The sequence below is a fragment of the Octopus sinensis genome, linkage group LG4 (genome assembly GCF_006345805.1).
Source record: "Octopus sinensis linkage group LG4, ASM634580v1, whole genome shotgun sequence".
Lineage (NCBI taxonomy): Eukaryota > Metazoa > Mollusca > Cephalopoda > Octopoda > Octopodidae > Octopus > Octopus sinensis.
The window spans coordinates 111,997,328-112,015,471 of NC_043000.1; the positions used below are offsets into that span (position 1 = coordinate 111,997,328).

The window sequence follows — 18,144 nt, forward strand, 5'->3', positions numbered from 1 at the left end:
ACTCTACAAGAAGAAGAAGAAAATATAAACCAAATTTGCTGTGATTCATCATCATCGTTGTCGTTTAATGTCCACTTTCCATGCTGGCATGGGTTGGATGGCTTGACTGAGGTCTGGAGATCCAGCGGCTGCACCAAGCTCTGATTTGATCTGGCAAGGTTTCTACGGCTGGATGCCCTTCCTAACACCAACCACTCCAAGAGTGTAGTGGGTGCATTTTACATGCCACCAGCAGGAGGGCCAGTCAGGCAGTACTGGCATCGGTCATGCTTGAATGGTGCTTTTCACGCGCCACCGGTCAGGTGGTACTAAGAGATCAATATTTATGTCTCTTCTAAGGCGGTGGAGCTGGCAGAATCATTAGCTTGCTGGGGAAAATGCTTAGCAACATTTCATCCAGCCTTACACCTTGAGTTTAACTCTGTCAAGGTACATTTTGCCTTTCATCCTGTCAGAGTTGATAAAATACAAGTTGAGCAGTGGTGGTGGTGGTGGTGGTGATGGTGATGTAATCAACTCACCCCCTCCCCCGAAATTGCTGGCCTTGTGCCTTAGTCCATGCCAGTGCTGCCTGACTGGCTCCCATGCCTGTGGCATGTAAAAAGCTCCATTCAAGTATGGTCGATACCAGTGTTGCCTGACTGGCTCTCATGCCTGTAGCATGTAAAATGCACCCACTACACTCTTGGAGTGGTTGGTGTTAGGAAGGGCATCCTGCTGTAGAAACCTTGCCAGATCAGACTTGAGCCTGGTGCATCCGCTGGCTCTCCAGACCTCAGTCAAACCGTCCAAGCCATGCTAGCATGGAAAGTGGACGTTAGACGCTGCCACCTCCGCCGCTGCCGTTGCCACCGCTGATGATGATGAAGGTGGTGGTGGTTGTGATGATATTTCTCTCTCTTTTAACTAATTCTTCCTTTATATCCATCAATATTCCAGGCTGGTGCCAACTTTGATATCCAGAATGACATGGGAGACACACCATTACACCGAGCTGCCTACACTTCACGAGAGGTACGTTCCATTGTTGCTGCATTAAATCTATTCACTGTTGTTGTTGTTGTTGTTTAACCCCAGGCATGCCCTGTTTGACCACACCTGTCTTTTAAACATGACTTTATCCCTTATTTCTGTATGTTTTATGTGTTTTTTTAAGATGGTATGTGCAGATTGAAGGAATTTAACTGTTATTTCTAACAGATTTAGCAACTGCACAGAGACTCTCTCAATGGCACAAACTATCTGTATGGATGTATGTGTGTGTGTCTATACATGGTGTGTTATGGCTTGTGAGGATAAAATAAACAAAAAAAAATCCTACCATACTCACAGAAAAATGTTACAAGGCACAGGTGGTGCTGTGTGGTAAGAAGTTTGCTTACCAACCACATGGTTCTGGGTTCAGTCCCACTGCATGGCACCTTGGGCAAGTGTCTTCTATTATAGCCTCAGGCTGACCAAAGCCTTGTAAGTGGATTTGGTAGACAGAAAGGTGTTGGTGTGTTTACTTCCCTATGACTTAGCAGTTCAGCAAAGGAAACTGATAGAATAAGTACCAGGCTTAAAAAAATAAAAACGGGTCAATTCATTCAGCTGAAATTCTTCAAGGGTGTGCCCCAGTGAAAGGTAAAAGCTGAAGATATATATATATATATTGGTAAAAATGGTAAGGTAACAAAAGAAAGAGACCTCAATATTATGTAAATAGAGGAATTTATCTGTAAATATAATATGTGACAATTATTTGGTAGCCAAGATAAAACTCCGAGTTTCGGATGCCGGGGTGGAAATCCATGCCACCATCTCTTCAGTCATCCGGCCATCGGATAACTGATGGCCAGATAACTGAAGAGATGGTGGCGTGGATTTCCACCTCGGCATCCGAAACTCGGAGTTTTATCTTGGCTACCAAATAATTGTCACGTATTATATTTACAGATATATATATATCGTAAGTAACAAGGTAATCCCTCGAAATTCCGAATGATGGTCTTCAGAACAGCAGTTCTTAGTGTATGCTCAGGTGACTAACAAGTCCAACCCTTGTGGCACAAAGCTTTAAATGTTCAGAGTACATCAGCTGGGTTTGTTTTCTTCTCCTTCCCTTTTGGCTTCCTAAATTCCTCAAAAGGAATGTTCAAAGTGGTCCACAAGAATATCCATAGCAGTCTTGTGATTAAAAGCCACCCACATGCTGCCAAGAGGAACAGTTTTGAGTGTTGCCTTCAGAGATTCCTTTTGCTTTTTTCCCCTCCCTTGGTGGTTTTCAAGGATTTACTTTCCTCTACAGCAAGACGCCTGTGTTTGTTCCTCTATCATATTTTTTACCAGTCATCACCCTGCCATAGAGCCACCTACGTCAATGCTAGTCCCCCACTCAGTTGAGGGTCTTGTCTTGTAGGTTACCAGGTAACCTCACTAGTGCTGGTACCAAGTAAAAAAGCACCCAGTACACTCTGTAAGGTGGTTGATATTTGGAAGGGCATCCATCTTATGCCAAAGTAGGCATTGGATCTTGTTTGGGGAGTTCTCCTCTGCTTGAAGGACATGTCTTGCCCAACAAAGCTGGTTCTTGGGAATCATAGATTCAGTGTTGCTGTTTTTTTTTTTATTTCTTAAATGACATTAATGTTAGCTGTGTAATCCTCCTTGTTGATCTGAAGACAATGGCGGTGAAAGTATCTCCTTGGGGTCAGATGTCAACAGGAAATGATCCAGATTTCTGATCCACATCAGAGACTGGGGATGACAACTGCTTTATACATGACTGACTTCATACTGACTTAAATGTCTTGATTTTGAAAAAGTTGTTTGAAGGTGCCCGAAGGTGGTCCCTGCAAATTTCATATTTCACATTCAGCATTAAGGATTCACTGCATAGCCAAAATTGTATGGGGGACAGTTGCTAAATGGGGTTAGGATCAACTATAAATGAGAAGGGAAGATAATCTAAAGAATTGAAAAGTCTCCAAAATTGACATGCTCCTAAGGAAACAACAGTCTGGTTGCTTGGAGACAAAACGACACATGCACATGTGTGTGTGTGTGTTTAAGTGTGTACATAAAGATTGTTTTCTTTAATTAACTGACAGCTTGTAATTTTTTTCAGGATGTTGTAATGTTATTGCTGAGCCATGGCGCCAACATCTCCACTGTAAATACAGAAGGTCACACCCCTAAGTCATTAGCTTCAGCTCAAGTAAAGCATTTATTAGAAGGTAAGTATACATTTTTAATAATCAAAGTGTCTGAGAGACAGTCAACGAATGACGGAATGGGCGACATACTTAAAGGACATGAGTTCAAAACTCAATACTACTCTGAATCAGATAATTAATTATAATCAACATCAAAAATCAATTGAATTTGTAGTTGTGATCCCTGTGCCAGTGGCACATAAAAAGCACCATCCGAACGTGGCCAATGCCAGCGCTGCCTTGACTGGCTTCCATGCCAGTGACACGTAAAAAGCACCAACCAATCGTGGCCATTGCCAGCCTTGCCTGGCACCTGTGCCGGTGGCATGTAAGAAGCACCCACTACACTCTCGGAGTGGTTGGCATTAGGAAGGGCATCCAACTGTAGAAACACTGCCAGATCAGATTGGAGCCTGGTACAGCCTTCTGGCTTCCCAGACCCCGATTGAACCGTCCAACCTATGCTAGCATAGAAAACAGACGTTAAACGATGATGATGATGATGATGATGATGGTTACTACAAATACCTGATCTTGCAATCTTTGCTCTTTAATGGCTGTTCTGCATTCTGGGTAAGATGTATTAATGACTTTGGTAAATAAGTTCCAGAAGAAAGATCTTTGTTGCAGTCAATACACAAAATCATATAAATAAACAGATTAAGGCAGTACGTGTTACTTCTGTAGCAGTTAGTTTTAAAGTAAATATGCACCATGTTGAAGTAGAAAAGCTTTCACTTCTCTGAGGCCCTTTGCTCCATATGGTACTTGGGCCATCAACGACTTCTCTCCCCTGTTCTCAACATGTGGCTGTCTTCTCTGCTCTCCCCAGTTAGTCCCCGCCTTTTCAGCTCCACCTCGGTATTCCACTTCCAGCTATTTTTTGAGCATCCTTTCTACTGCCTCCCTTGTGAGGTTCAAATAAAAGGCCTGAAGTGTAATGCAGGATAGCTTTTGTTGTGCCACATCATACATTTCCCCAGCGAAAAGGCTGGTCTTCTTGGTTTAGAAATATCATTGATGCATCTGTAACTTTGCTTTTTTTTTCTAGGTAGAGATATTGGCCCTATGCCAACCCAATTTTATCTCTGGGAAGAAGTGGTCCATATTAGTCTGGCCTCTGTCCTTTGACCTGTCCTGCATGAGTGACCCTACCAGGAGCTTGCCCACTTCTGCTGATATAACTCTCAGGTTCAAAGAGGCATGCAAACCACAACACCACATCACGGACTGGATCTTGTGATGATGAACTATGAAAAAGACAGTATATAATTGATTGGTGGGTTGTAAGCTGGTGGTGTTGAGTTTAGAGCCTCTCATGGGGATCATCATCATCATCATCATCATTGTTATCATCATCATCTCTTAGCTGATTCAGCTAGTCGTTGGGGTGCCACTTTGGACACTTTCATAGTCAGCTGTTGCCACTGGTCTCTGTTCTCTGTCATGTGTAGCAGGTTCGCTGTATTGTGACCTGGTCCAGTCCCTGAGATGTTGTCAAAATAGGATTCTTCCTGTCTGCCTCTCTTTTGCACTCCCTCAACTGTGCTGTGAAGATTGGTTTTGGGCAGGAAGTTATGGTGAGATGCATGATTGTACCAGGCAAGCTTTTGTCTTTTTGTGCAAGGAGTGGTTCTTGTCTGCCAGCAGATTTGGGGTTACAGGAGACTAAATATTAACTGTCACTGGTTTTGTTATGATGTTGGTGGTGCTGTCATTAGAGCATCAGACAAAATGCTTTAACGTATTTCTTGTGGCTCTTTGTGTTCTGAGTTCAAATCCTGTCGAGGTTAGCTTTGCCTGTCATCATCAATATCATCATCACCATTTAACATCCGCCTTCCATGCTGGCATGGGTGGAATGGTTTCACAAGAGCTGGCCAGGTAGAAGCCTGCACCAGACTTCTGTGACTGTTTTGGTAGGATTTTTACAGCTGGATGCCTTTCCTGACACCAATCATCCAGCAGAGTGGACTGAGTGCTTTTTATGAGGCACAACACAGGCGAGATCCGTTTTGGCAAGGTTTTTTTTATCAGTAAAATAAAGTGATTCTCATGTACTGGTGTTGATGGTATCAACTAATTAAGGTGGTGAGCTGGCAGAAACGTTAGCACGCCGGGCGAAATACGTAGCCGTATTTCGTCTGCCGTTACGTTCTGAGTTCAAATTCTACCGAGGTCGACTTTGCCTTTAATCCTTTTGGGGTCGATTAAATAAGTACCAGTTACACACTGGGGTCAATATAATCGACTTATTCTGTTTGTCTGTCCTTGTTTGTCCTCTCTGTGTTTAGCCCCTTGTGGATAGTAAAGAAATAGGTATCAACTAACCCTCTTCTTATGATTTCAGACCTTGAACCTATGCTGGTTTCGAATTTTGGCACAAGGCCAGCAATTTCGGGGGAGTGGTTAAGTTAATTACATCGACCCCAGTGCTCAACTGGTTCTTATTTTATCAACCCTGAGAAGAGAAAAGACAAAGTCAACCGCAATGGAATTTGAACTCAGAACATAAAGGCATGAAATGCTGCCAAGCACTACACCTGGTGTGCTAACAATTCTGCCAGCTCAGCACTTTAGACCTTCAATATATATATACATATATATAATCATCATCATCTTTTAATGTTCATTTTCCATGCTAGCATGGGTTGGACGGTTCGACCGGGGTCTGGGAAGCCAGGAGGCTGCATCAGGCTCCAGTCTGATCTGGCAGTGTTTCTACAGCTGGATGCCCTTCCTAACGCCAACCACTCCATGAGTGTAGTGGCTGCTTTTTACGTGCCACTGGCACAGGGGCCAGGGGAGGCTGGCAAACGGCCATGTATATATATATATATATATATATATATATATATATATATATAAAGAATAGAAAGAAATAAAACAAAAACTAATGTCATTGGAATAGTCATTCAATCAACAGGCCAAATACCGCATTGTATTACTGGTACACATTTTATGACATCTTTGGTAATGGAAAATTGAGCTGACCTTTGCAAGATTTAAACTTTTGAACTCTTTAGCTGATTGTCCCCTATTTTAATCTTCCTTTTACAATAACAATTTTGTTTGGAATCAATATTTTATTTTTGGTATATTTTTTTTTCTCTTTTCCGTAGCTTCAGAGAAAAGTGATTCTCGAAGACTCGTCAATGAATTCATGTCATCTTCACTTCACGGTCAGATCGACGACATCAAAGGAATTGTAAGTCACATAATGAAACTCATTCGTTAATTTATTCGTTCATTTCATCATCATTTTAACATTCACTTCTCTATGCTTGTAGGGGTCAAACGGAGTCTACTGAGACAGATTTTCTAGGGCCAGAATCCTCTCTTGTTGCCAATACTTACCTGTGTCCAAGTAGGGGTAATATTTCCCCATTGGAAATGAAGGACACCACTTGTATTGCAGTGACACTCGTTTACAACTGTCATGTGATATCAAGCCAAGGAGGCATGCATGCATGCATGCATACATGCGTGCACACACATGCACATGCATGCTGGGCTTCTTTCAGTTTTCATCTACCAGATTCACTCACAAGGTATTGGTTAGCCCAGGGCTATAGTAGAAGACACTTGCCCAAGGTACCATGCAGTGGGACAGAACCTGAAGACTTGCAGTTGAAAAATAAACATCCTAACCACACAGACACACCTGTACCTTATAATCTCCATTGTTGAAAAGGCACCAATTTTGAAAAGCATGCTCCTTTATTAGCTACACAACTGGGTTGGACAGGGTCTTAAGGGCAGCATTTTATGGCTGGATGCCCTTCTGGTCACCAACCGTTACTTGTTTTTGAAGCAAGGGTATTTTCACACACCCAACCCCGTACCAGTGGTACATAAAAAGCACCATTTGAGCATGGTCGTTGCCAGTGTTGCCTGATTGGCTCCTGTGCCAGCAGCATGTAAAAACCACCATTCAAGTATGGGCATTTCCAGTGTCATCTGAGTGGCTCCCATGCTGGTGGCATGTAAAAAGCACCATTTGAAGATGGTCATTGCCAGTGTCACCTGACTGGCACGTAAAAAGCACCATTTGAGCATGGTTGTTGCCAGTGCCACCTGACTGGCTCCCAAGCTGGTGGCACATAAAAAGCACCATTTGAGTGTGGTCGATGCTAGCACTGCCTGACTGGCCCTCATGCCAGTGGCACATAAAAAGCTACACTCTTTGAGTGGTTGGTATTAGGAAGGGCATCAAGCTGTTGAAACCATGCCAAAGCAGACTGGTGTGGCTCCTGGCCTTGTCAGCTATCAAACTGACCAACCCATGACAGCATGGAAAACGGATGTTAAATGATGATGATGATGATGATGGTAGTGATGATGATGATGATGATGATTATAATGATGATGCTGGTTATAATGATGATGATGATGCTGATACTGTTATAATTATTGTTGCTATTGTTTTCCACTGAGTGGTGGTTGTGGTGTTGGCAAGTGCGTTGGTGGTGCCTGGGAGGGTGATAGCGGTTGAAGCTATACGAGAAGCGTTGGTATTGCAAGGCCATGTAGGGGGACATGGAGTTATGTACAGGGTAGTGTTCATGTAAAGAGTTCAGGCCACTTGAGGTCAAGGGAGACTTTGAACCGAGCGGTCGTCGGCATCTTCACCATCTTGTCTGGCAGCTTGTTCCACGGATCCGCAACCCTGACGGAGAAAGCCTCTCTCCTTTGATTGAGATGAAATTGTCGCAGATAGAACTTTTCGGAGTGACCCCGCAGCTGACGTTCTGGAGCAGGAGTAAAGATCCAGCATAGATGGCTGCTGCCCAGACCGATGCCTTGTCGGATATTCAACATGTTGGTAATGAGTTGTTGTTGTTGGTGGTGGTGGTAATGGCAGCATGAGGTTTGTATTAGCATTAAGTGATGGGTGGAGGGGGTAGTAGTGGTGTGAGTACTGTTGCTAGTGAGAGTAGTAACGGAGGTATTGGAGGTGGTGTTAGTAGCAAGGATGGTACCGGTGAGAATGGGTGGGTTACCACCACCACCAAACTATTTATCATTGCGAATGTCACAAACATAATCATCACTATAACCACCACTATTATCACCATCATTTTCCCTACCCTCAACTGTCACCATTGTAACCCCTTCTCCAACCCTAACCACCTGTCTTACTCCCCCACTACCAACCCCAGCCCCCATTTTCACACACCTTACCTCTAACCCCCATTTTCACACACCCTACCCCAACTCCATTTTCACACACCTTACCCCCAGCCCCCATTTTCACACACCCTGCTCCCAACCCCCATGTTCACACACCCTACCCCCAACCCTCATTTCACACACCCTAATCCCAATCCTGTCCTCAACATCCAATCCCAGTCACCCAGTTGACATTTGCCTTGACCACCCTTGTCCCCGCCCGATTCCGCCAGATATTTACATCCCAAGAATCTGCTCCTGTTCTTTCAGTTGAACCAAAACAATGCTCCAGACATCAATTCTGTTGATAAGTTCGGTAACACAGCCCTGCACCTAGCTGCACTTCGCAATCACAAGCAAGTTGCCATCCTTCTTCTCCAGTATGGCATCGATACATCACTGAAGAACAACAATGGTTCGTACACACACACACACACAATCACTGTTTTCTTTGAGATTTACAACTTTTGTCCTGACAAATGAATTTGTCTTTGTTGTTATTTACATTATTTACATTAGACGCACGTGTCCTCATCCTGTTTGCTGTTACCACAACGTTTCGGCTGATTTACTCTCCAGCCTTCATCAGGTGTCCTAGTAGAATTTTGAACCCAACCATAGGTTCTCATTCCTAAGGTCTTTTTTGCTTATGTTATTATTATTATTATCATTCAGTAGTTTTATTTTTATAGCGTGCTTTCACTTCACTACCGAGCGCAGCTCTGTGTGCCTTGGGTATGTGCTGTGATTTGTTGTGATGCTCTGATGGTTATTGTATGGAAAGTGTTCTGCGTAGGATGTGTGCAGTGCCTAGTAGTGCAATTTTCTGTGTGTTATATGTGTTTGTAAGTCCTGGTGTTTTTGTTATGTATTTGTCTAAATATTTTTTTATCATGCCTAATGCACCTACTATGATAGGAATTGTTTCTGTTTTTAGATTCCACATTCTGGTTACCTCTATTTCCAGGTCTTTGTATTTTGAAAGTTTCTCCATTTCTTTTAGAGACACATTGTCATCTGCTGGTATTGATACATCAATTAGAAAGCATTTTTTTCTTCATGATCTCTGACAACTATATCTGGTCTGTTGGCCTTAATTTCTCTATCTGTGTGTATCGGCATATCCCAGAGTATGGTTGCTTTCTCATTTTCTGTGACCTTTTCTGGTTTGTGCCTATACCATCTTTTTTCTGTTGTTATTATTATTATTATTATTATTATTATTATCATTGCCTTTGCACAACTTCTAACTCTGGAGATGTACTACAGTGTCAGCTGTTCCCTACCAGTGAACTAAAATAATACCCCTTATTTTTCAAGCACTGTCTGGAGTATTCAAGCGGTTCCAAACAGTGCTGTTTTCTGCAAGTGCTCCACCCTTATTGCAGCCCCTATTTGTTCCATGTGCTTCTCAAGATTGTTACTCTATTATTATTATTGTTATTTATTCAAGGCACTGCCTGGAATTGAACTCACAATCTTGGGGTTAGTAGCCCATGCTGTTAACCATTACCTGTAGGCAATTATAGAGTGAATTTTAGGGTTTATAAGCCTAATATTTTCCTATCCTTTCTTAATACCGGTTCCCATATTCTACACATATCTGCACCAGGTCTGCTTAGGAGGTTATTATGTCCTGGCATATGTGCTGCCTGTTTTTTTTTTTTTTTTTTATGAAGGCCAGAGAGTAAATCAGCCGAAATGTTGTGGTGATAACAAACAAGATGAGGACAAGTATCCGTCTAATGTAAATAATGTACAAAATTCCTAATCTCTTAAATATAGAACTGAATTGTCTTTATTGTTGTTGTTGTAAGTGCCTGATGTTATTTACCCTCAGTTCAGTCATGATCCAGCAGGTCTATGATCAAATGTTTTCCAACCATGACCATCCTGTGTTAGATCTATGGAGGACTGTACAATCCAGTGTATCCATTGCTTATCTAAAACAGCAGGGTGTAATTTAAAGGAGATTTGGCTGCGGTTTCTTATAAATATGTGCTCCGTTGTCAATGCTGTTGCAAAGATGGATTACTAGAACCATCAAATACCTTGTGGTAGTTAGTGCTGCCTTTTATTTCCTGAGTTTGAATATTCTATTAAAGTCAATGAAATAAATATCAGTTAAGGCCTGAATGAATTTAATTAATTACTCACTCCTGTAAAATATCCATTATATAACATATTTCTACCCTGCTACTGTATGGTACAACAATATCTTTCATGTAGGACAGTTTTATTATAAAAATATATCAGGTATAAAACTGACACCCTGTCAGTTATGACAATGAGGGTTCCAGTTGATCCGATTGATGGAACAGCCTGCTCGTAAAATTAACGGGCAAGTGGCTGAGCACTCCACAGACACGTGTACAGGAAGATTCAGTATGACAAGGTTGACCTTTTGAATTACAGGTAAAACTCATTTTTGCCAGCTGAGTGGACTGGAGCAACGTGAAATAAAGTGTCTTGCTCAAGGACACAATGCACCACCAGGGATTGATCTCATGACCCTACGATCGCGAGCTGGATGCCCTAACCACTAAGCCATGCACCTTCAATTAGGGCATAGCAATATTTATAATGTAACATACTCCTTTTCTGCTATGATATGGTGCAATAGTATCTGTGTTATAGCATAACTCTGCTGTCATATGGTATAATAAGGTCCATGATATACCATACACATTGCCACTCTGTTATCATATGGCATTGCAATATCGATGATATAACACAATGTTATCCAAATATTTATTCTGTAACAAGACACCCCTCTCACAACAAAGCTTAACAAGAGATAAGGGTTCAATTCAACCCTTTAACATTTAAACTGGTTGTATCCAGCCCAAATATTCTACTTGTGTCATGTTGAAATCAGTCAGATTAGGCCTGTCACACCTACCCTACAATGTCATTCTAAAAATAAATAATCACATCAAAATTTCAAGGCTACAAGATAATGTAAGTAATGTGATTAAAGACAATATGAATGGAAAAACGTTGCATTTGACAGAGTAATCTGGATGCTGAAGGGTTAATATTTGGTAAGAATTAAATTGAAGTTACTTATTCTAGTTCCAACATGTTATATATTTCGATGCCCTTCCTAATGCCAACCGCTCCAAGAGTGTAGCACCCACTACACTCTCGGAGTGGTTGGCATTAGGAAGGGCATTCAGCTGTAGAAACTTTGCCAGATCAGATTGGAGCCTGGTGCAGCCTTCTGGTTCGCCAGTCCTCAATCAAACAATCCAACTCATGCTGGCATGGAAAGCAGACATTAAATGAGGATGATGATGATATCACATGTTAGATATTACTATCATCACATTTTCCCTGTTATTGTTATTACATGATACCTGTTATTATTATCCCATGTTACCTGGTGTCATTATCATGTTACCTGTCTTTACCTTCCAGGTCAGCGTGCTGTTGATTTAACCACTTCCCCCAACATGAAACACCTGTTAAATGTGCGACCAGTGCAGGACATTCCAGTACAGTCAGTCCGACAAGAAGGTCCTATTCTTAAGGTAACAATATCATATTAGATAATAATAATAATAATAATAATAATAATAGTCATAATGATAATAATGGTTTCAAATTTTTCCACAAGGTCAGCAGTTTGGGGGGAGGGGATGAGTCAATTACATCAACTGCAGTACATAACTGGTACTTATTTTATCAACCTTGAAAGGATGAAAGGCAAAGTCGACCCCCCACCCCCCAATGTGCAACCACATGTGTAGGCTATGTCATGTTTCTGTGGAAGACATTACGCATGTGATTAGCAGCTGTCCTACGCATGTGATTAGCAGCTGTCCTACGCATGTGATTAGCAGCTGTCGAGACAGTACTACCTCCCTATGCGGCACAATGTTGTTGCTAAAACAGTTTACAATGCGATCCACAAAAAAGACTGTCCTGAAATGAACTTAGAAAATCCCTCTGTTATGGAATACCTTTATAAACACCAACTCAAGGAATATTGGTGGAATATTCCCAGCAAAACTTCTGTCAAATGTAAACATAACAGACCGGATATTGTTGTTTGGGACAGAGGGGGCAAAGGTATGTGCCATCATAGAGGTCAGTTGCCCTGCAGATATAAATACCTTTTTGAAAATCAAAGGAAAAGAAGATATTTATGGACAATTGCTTCAAAACCTCCAGCTTCTATATTCAGACTATGAATTCATATTCATACCAATAATAATTGGAGAACTAGATTTTGTTAGTAAATGCTTAATGGAGAATCTGGATAAACTGGGATTTTCACGAAGAGAAATCGACCGGCTGATTCGTACAAGTCCAATCTCTGAGTGGAACAGTAAAAATATGCAAGACTTTTCTTAAGTTTGAAATGTGAATTTATCTGTGTTAACTACATCCTAAAGATGGAACCTTGTCTCTTTGCTGGAAACTGGCTCCCTCTTTAGTGGAAGATTTATAATAATTAAAAAAATAAAAGAGACATACATGCATACATCCACCTAGATTTGAACCTAATTCAACAAATATGTTATTCCATACAGAAGAAATTAAACAGCTGACAACAGTTTAATGGAAGATTTGATTATATCCAGTTGTTGCTTCTGATAATGTTGGTTTGATGGGTTAGTGACTGAATATAAATTTAAGCAGTCAGTCAAATTGTTTGGGTGTGAGTTCAAATTACTGTCACAGCTAACTGTAGTCTTTCTTTTTATAAATGATTTGCTTCACTGAAAAACTTTATGTTTAAACTGCACTTTTGAATCTTTACCAGGGCCTTCTCTTAAATAATTTTCCTTTTTTTTCTTCCCAGAAAACCAGATTTTTTGGTTTCAAATCCCTCTGGATGGTCTTAGAAAAGGGCATTGTTTCTTATTTCAGTAACAGGTAAGTTTTTGTATTTGGTTTGCAAAGTTCTTGTTGTGAAATTGTGTGTTGAAACAAATTTTGTTGTATCTTGGGAGGGCCATTATACTAATAATAAACACATGCACAGGTTCTTGTTCACTTCTTTCATTATTGTCAGTCAGTTGGTTAACTAATTAGATAATTGATTGCTTGAATAACCATTTAGTTCCTCAATCAATCAGTTAGGTTTGTCAAAGTCCTTTCATCAACCTGAAGTAGAGTTAGCATTTTAATGAAGAGATGTGGGAATGGCTGTGTAGTAAGTAGCTTACTTACCAACCACATGGTTCCAGGTTCAGTCCCTCTGCGCGGCACCTTGGGCAAGTGTCTTCTACTATAGCCTTAGGCCGACCAAAGCTTTGTGAGTGGATTAGGTAGACAGTAACTGAAAGAAACCTGTCATTTATATGTATATATATATATATATATACATCCAAGGCTTGGGCCCCGTGCCATCCGCCCAAAACAAAAATCACACTCTCATCTCATAACAACAATACGGCACAATTATTTCACCTCAATTGGCCCCGCTCTCTTTAACATTACACCAAAACACATTAAAACAGAAACTGACCCTATAGGGTTCAAGAAGTCTTTGGACAGATTCCTTCAAGAAATCCCGGATAAACCCCCTACACCCGGATATGTCTCTGTAAACAATAACTCTCTACTTGAGTGGGCCATAGTGCCCAAATTCTGACTTGAAAGACTTCACCAGGTGGTGCTATTAAGTTAGACATGGCCTGGGCCAATAATGGCCGAAACCTATCAAAGTATCAAAGTAAAGTGTATATATATATATAATATATATATATATATATATATATATATATATATATATGTATGTATGTGTGTGTATATGTTTGTGTGTCTGTGTTCCTCCCCCCAACATCGCTTGACAACCTATGGTGGTGAGTTTACGTCCCCGTAACTTAGCGGTTCAGCAAAAGAGACCGATAGAATAAGTGCTAGGCTTCTAAAGAATAAGTCCTGGGGTCGTTTTGCTCGACTAAAGGCAGTGCTCCAGCGTGGTCGCCGTCAAATGACTGCAACAAGTAAAAGAGTAAAGAGAGTAGGTCACAAATGTCTACAAAAGGTCTTTGACAAATATAACTGAGTGATTGATTAACCAAACAATCAATTAGTTAATTAGTCAAATAATTAACAAATAATAAAGAAGTGAAATAGAACTAGTTTATGTATTTATTTTTAGTACAATGATCCTCCCTAGACTCAACAACAAAAGATAAGATTTTGATGTTCACAAACCATATATTTATACGAGTGTGGAACTGTAATTTTGTGACTTTCCTGCATTTTTCAATAATAATAACAATATGGTGTGAAGTGGCTGCAAGTCTGAACTAAAATGAAATGAAACCGACTGATGAAGCCTTAAACGTTTCACTAAAGTTCTCACTGGAACGTCAAAGTCCTCGTATTGATGCTAGTTCTTAGTTCTGTACAAACATCCCAAAGGACATCGCTTCAATGTTGCTTGCTGCTCATCTAAGAGAAGGTAACTCCTTCGTCATGATAACCACTGGACTCATCGCACTAGAGTCCACCAGGCCAGTAAAAGTTCGAAGAACGAGAGTGGGACTATCTCTGCACTAACCATGCCCACCACCACCACCACCACCACTACCACCACCACCACTACTACTGCTGCTACTGCTGCTGCTGCTGCTATACAACAACAACAATAACAATAAGAACACAACCCGTGCTAGCGCGGAAAACGGACGTTAAACGATGATGATAATGATGATGAATAACAACATCATCATCATCATCATCGTTTAACGTCCGCTTTCCATGCTAGCATGGGTTGGACGGTTCAACTGGGGTCTGGGAAGCCCGAAGGCTGCACCAGGCCAGTCAGATCTGGCAGTGTTTCTACAGCTGGATGCCCTTCCTAACGCCAACCACTCCGTGAGTGTAGTGAGTGCTTTTATATGCCACCGGCACAGGTGCCAGACGAGGCTGGCGAACGGCCACGCTCGGACGGTGTTTTTTACGTGCCACCGGCACGGAGGCCAGTCAATATAATTATTATTATTATTATTATTGTGCAGGTTGTTTAGGAAAACAAGACGCCAGCACCAAAGCCAACACTATCAGACCTCCTTCATAAGTAGAGTAGCGTAACTGGGGATGGGGTGGGGCAGTGCCCCAGGTGCCAATTTAAGGGGGGCACCTCATCAAAAGCAAGAAAGATGAGACTTTAAATAATTGTTTTTTTTTTTTATTACATTTCATTTCACACATCAGGGGTATTTTTAATGTTTCAATCGGGGAAGCCGGTGCATTAAACGGTTAAAATAATGAGGTTTCATAAAAGCAAACATGTAAAAAATATATTTTGAATTACAGGCTGTACCGAAACGATAGGTAAATGAACCCTGGTAAAGTATCTATTCCAAAAATATTGCTTTAAAATATTACTTGTAATAAATAAATATTATATAATATCGTGGATTTTGTAATGGTGGGGGTGTGTATTTTTGCGGCTTACCCTGGGTGCAGTTTACCCCAGCTACGCCACTACATAAGTAAAATAGTGATAGAAAAAGAGGCAACGGGTGACAGGTAGAAGATGCTATTGGAAGTCTTCAACTTTGTCCCTGGACACAGGCAGCCATAGGATAATGTTTTCCACAGAGCTGGGGCAGGTTTAGAATTTATACTCTCCTCAGGTGATGGAGCAGATCTCTTCAGGAACAGTTTGGAACAGGAGACTGAAAAATGAACCCTAGACATCACTGCATCTTGCTGGACTCTCATCAAAGCATTGAGGGAGTTCAAGAGCAGTGATCTTAGTATTGTGCAGATGTTAAATGATGATGATGGTGATAATTCTACTATTTGAAGGTGGCGAGCTGGCAGAAACGTTAGCACACCGGGCGAAGTGCTTCGCAGTATTTTGCCTGTCGCTATGTTCTGAGTTCAAATTCCACCAAGGTCAACTTTGCCTTTCATCCTTTTGGGGTCGATAAATTAAGTACCAGCTTATGCACTGGGGTTGATGTAATCGACTTAATCCATTTGTCTGTCCTTGTTTGTCCCCTCTATGTTTAGCCCCTTGTGGGTAATAAAGAAACAGATGGTGATGAGTCTACTATTTGATATGAAACCAATCATGTTTCTTTTGTTGCGTTTTTCCACAGAGGTGATGCCAGCACTGGTGCTTGCAGGAAAGGCATGAAGTATTTGGACCATGCAACAGTCGAGGTGAGTTCTTGTACCATTCTGGGACATATTTGCATAAACTTTTGTCTCTGTCAACATCACAGTTGCACCATCATCATCGTTGTCATCATCAACAACATCAACATGACTACCATCATCTTCCTTGCCTTGTCACTATCATCACCACCATCACTGCCACCACCACTGCCACCTCCAACACCATCACCACCACTGCCACCACCACTACCACCATCACCACCATCACCAACACCACCACCACTGCTGCCACCAACACATTCACCACCACCACCACCACCACCATCATCACGATCATCATTTTATGTTTGTTTTCCATGCTGGCATGGGTTGGATCAGTCCTCTTAACTGTTCGATTAAGTTCTTAATTGCTGTCACTGTCCACAAAATGGTTTGGTGGAATCACGTCTTGCTTCTTGTGTGTTTCAATTTTTAGTATCAATTTTTACAGCCAGAAGGCCCTTTCTGGTGTGATCTGTTTCATAGAGCGAGGAAATATACAAGCAAGGTCGTCGCCAGTGCCGCTGAACTGGCTCCTGTGCAGGTGGCACATAAAAAGCACCAATTGGGCATGGCCGTTGCCAGTTCCACCAAACTGGCCCTCGTCCCAGTGGCACGTAAAAGCACCCACTACACTCATGGAGTGGTTGGCGTTAGGAAGGGCATCCAGCTGTAGAAACACTGCCAGATCAGATTGGAGTTTGGTTCGCCAGACCTCAGTGAAATCGTCCAACCCATGCTAGCATGGAAAGCAGACGTTAAATGATGATGATGATGATGATGAACTGGGTACATTTTAATCACAGTAACGCCACAAAAGAAGTTGTTGGCATCATTGCTGTGACTAAAGGACCATCTCGGTGCCACAGTGGTTCCATTTGCTTATGTCAGTATGATCAAGATGCAGTAAAGTGGGAGGAGAGAGAGAAAGAGAGTAGGGTAAGTGGGTGATAGTATGAGTGAGAATATGATGGGAGGAAAGAATAAGTGTGTTGTAAGGGTGGTGGAGGGAGCGTGGTGGGAAAGTGGCAGTGCTGAGTGGTGTAGGAGACTGACTAGAGAAATAATAGGAGTGGTTTTGTGTGGTAGCAATTGGTGGTGGTAGGAGTTGTAATGATGGAGAGGGAGAGATGGATAGCTACGGATGGGTGATGGTAAGAGTAGCTGGGGAATGAGGTAACTTAAGACAGACAGTGATACCTACTTGTTGGTTGTTGGTTGGAAAGGAGACAGGATGTACTGTATGATGGGATAGCGATAAAGATGTCTCATGGTAAGAGAGAAAGAGTGAGGAATGGATTGTAACAGCGATTGAAATGGTATATACCACATTTCTCACTATTGGTACACTTATATTCTTTTCAAAAAATATAACTAAAAAATAAACTAAAAGTATAAGGAAAAAAAAATTATATTTCAGGTTACACTGTGGCACACCTAGCATCATCTCATGGCACACTAGTGTGCCACGGCATGGTTTTCTATGGCTGGATGCCCTTCCTAATGCCAACCACTCCAAGAGCTTCGGTGCCATTTGTGTGAGACCAGGGTGTGTTTACGTGCCACCAGCAAGGGTGCCAATTTGCATGGCACCAGTATCTGCTGTGACTGGGATTTTACTTGGCTTGATGGGTCTTCTTCT

General features: G+C 41.6%; 1 protein-coding gene across 3 annotated transcripts in view; it reads left to right on the forward strand.

Annotated features, from left to right (window-relative positions):
- Nucleotides 1-18,144, forward strand: part of LOC115210359 (oxysterol-binding protein-related protein 1) — a 280,667-nt gene that overhangs the window by 37,784 nt on the left and 224,739 nt on the right. For all 3 annotated transcript variants that reach the window (XM_029778918.2, XM_029778916.2, XM_029778917.2), the window contains exons 4-10: nt 940-1,014; nt 3,110-3,218; nt 6,320-6,405; nt 8,640-8,784; nt 11,790-11,902; nt 13,180-13,253; nt 16,445-16,508. In XM_029778918.2, the coding sequence (XP_029634778.1) occupies nt 940-1,014; nt 3,110-3,218; nt 6,320-6,405; nt 8,640-8,784; nt 11,790-11,902; nt 13,180-13,253; nt 16,445-16,508 (666 nt within the window). The remainder of the gene's footprint in view (nt 1-939; nt 1,015-3,109; nt 3,219-6,319; nt 6,406-8,639; nt 8,785-11,789; nt 11,903-13,179; nt 13,254-16,444; nt 16,509-18,144) is intronic.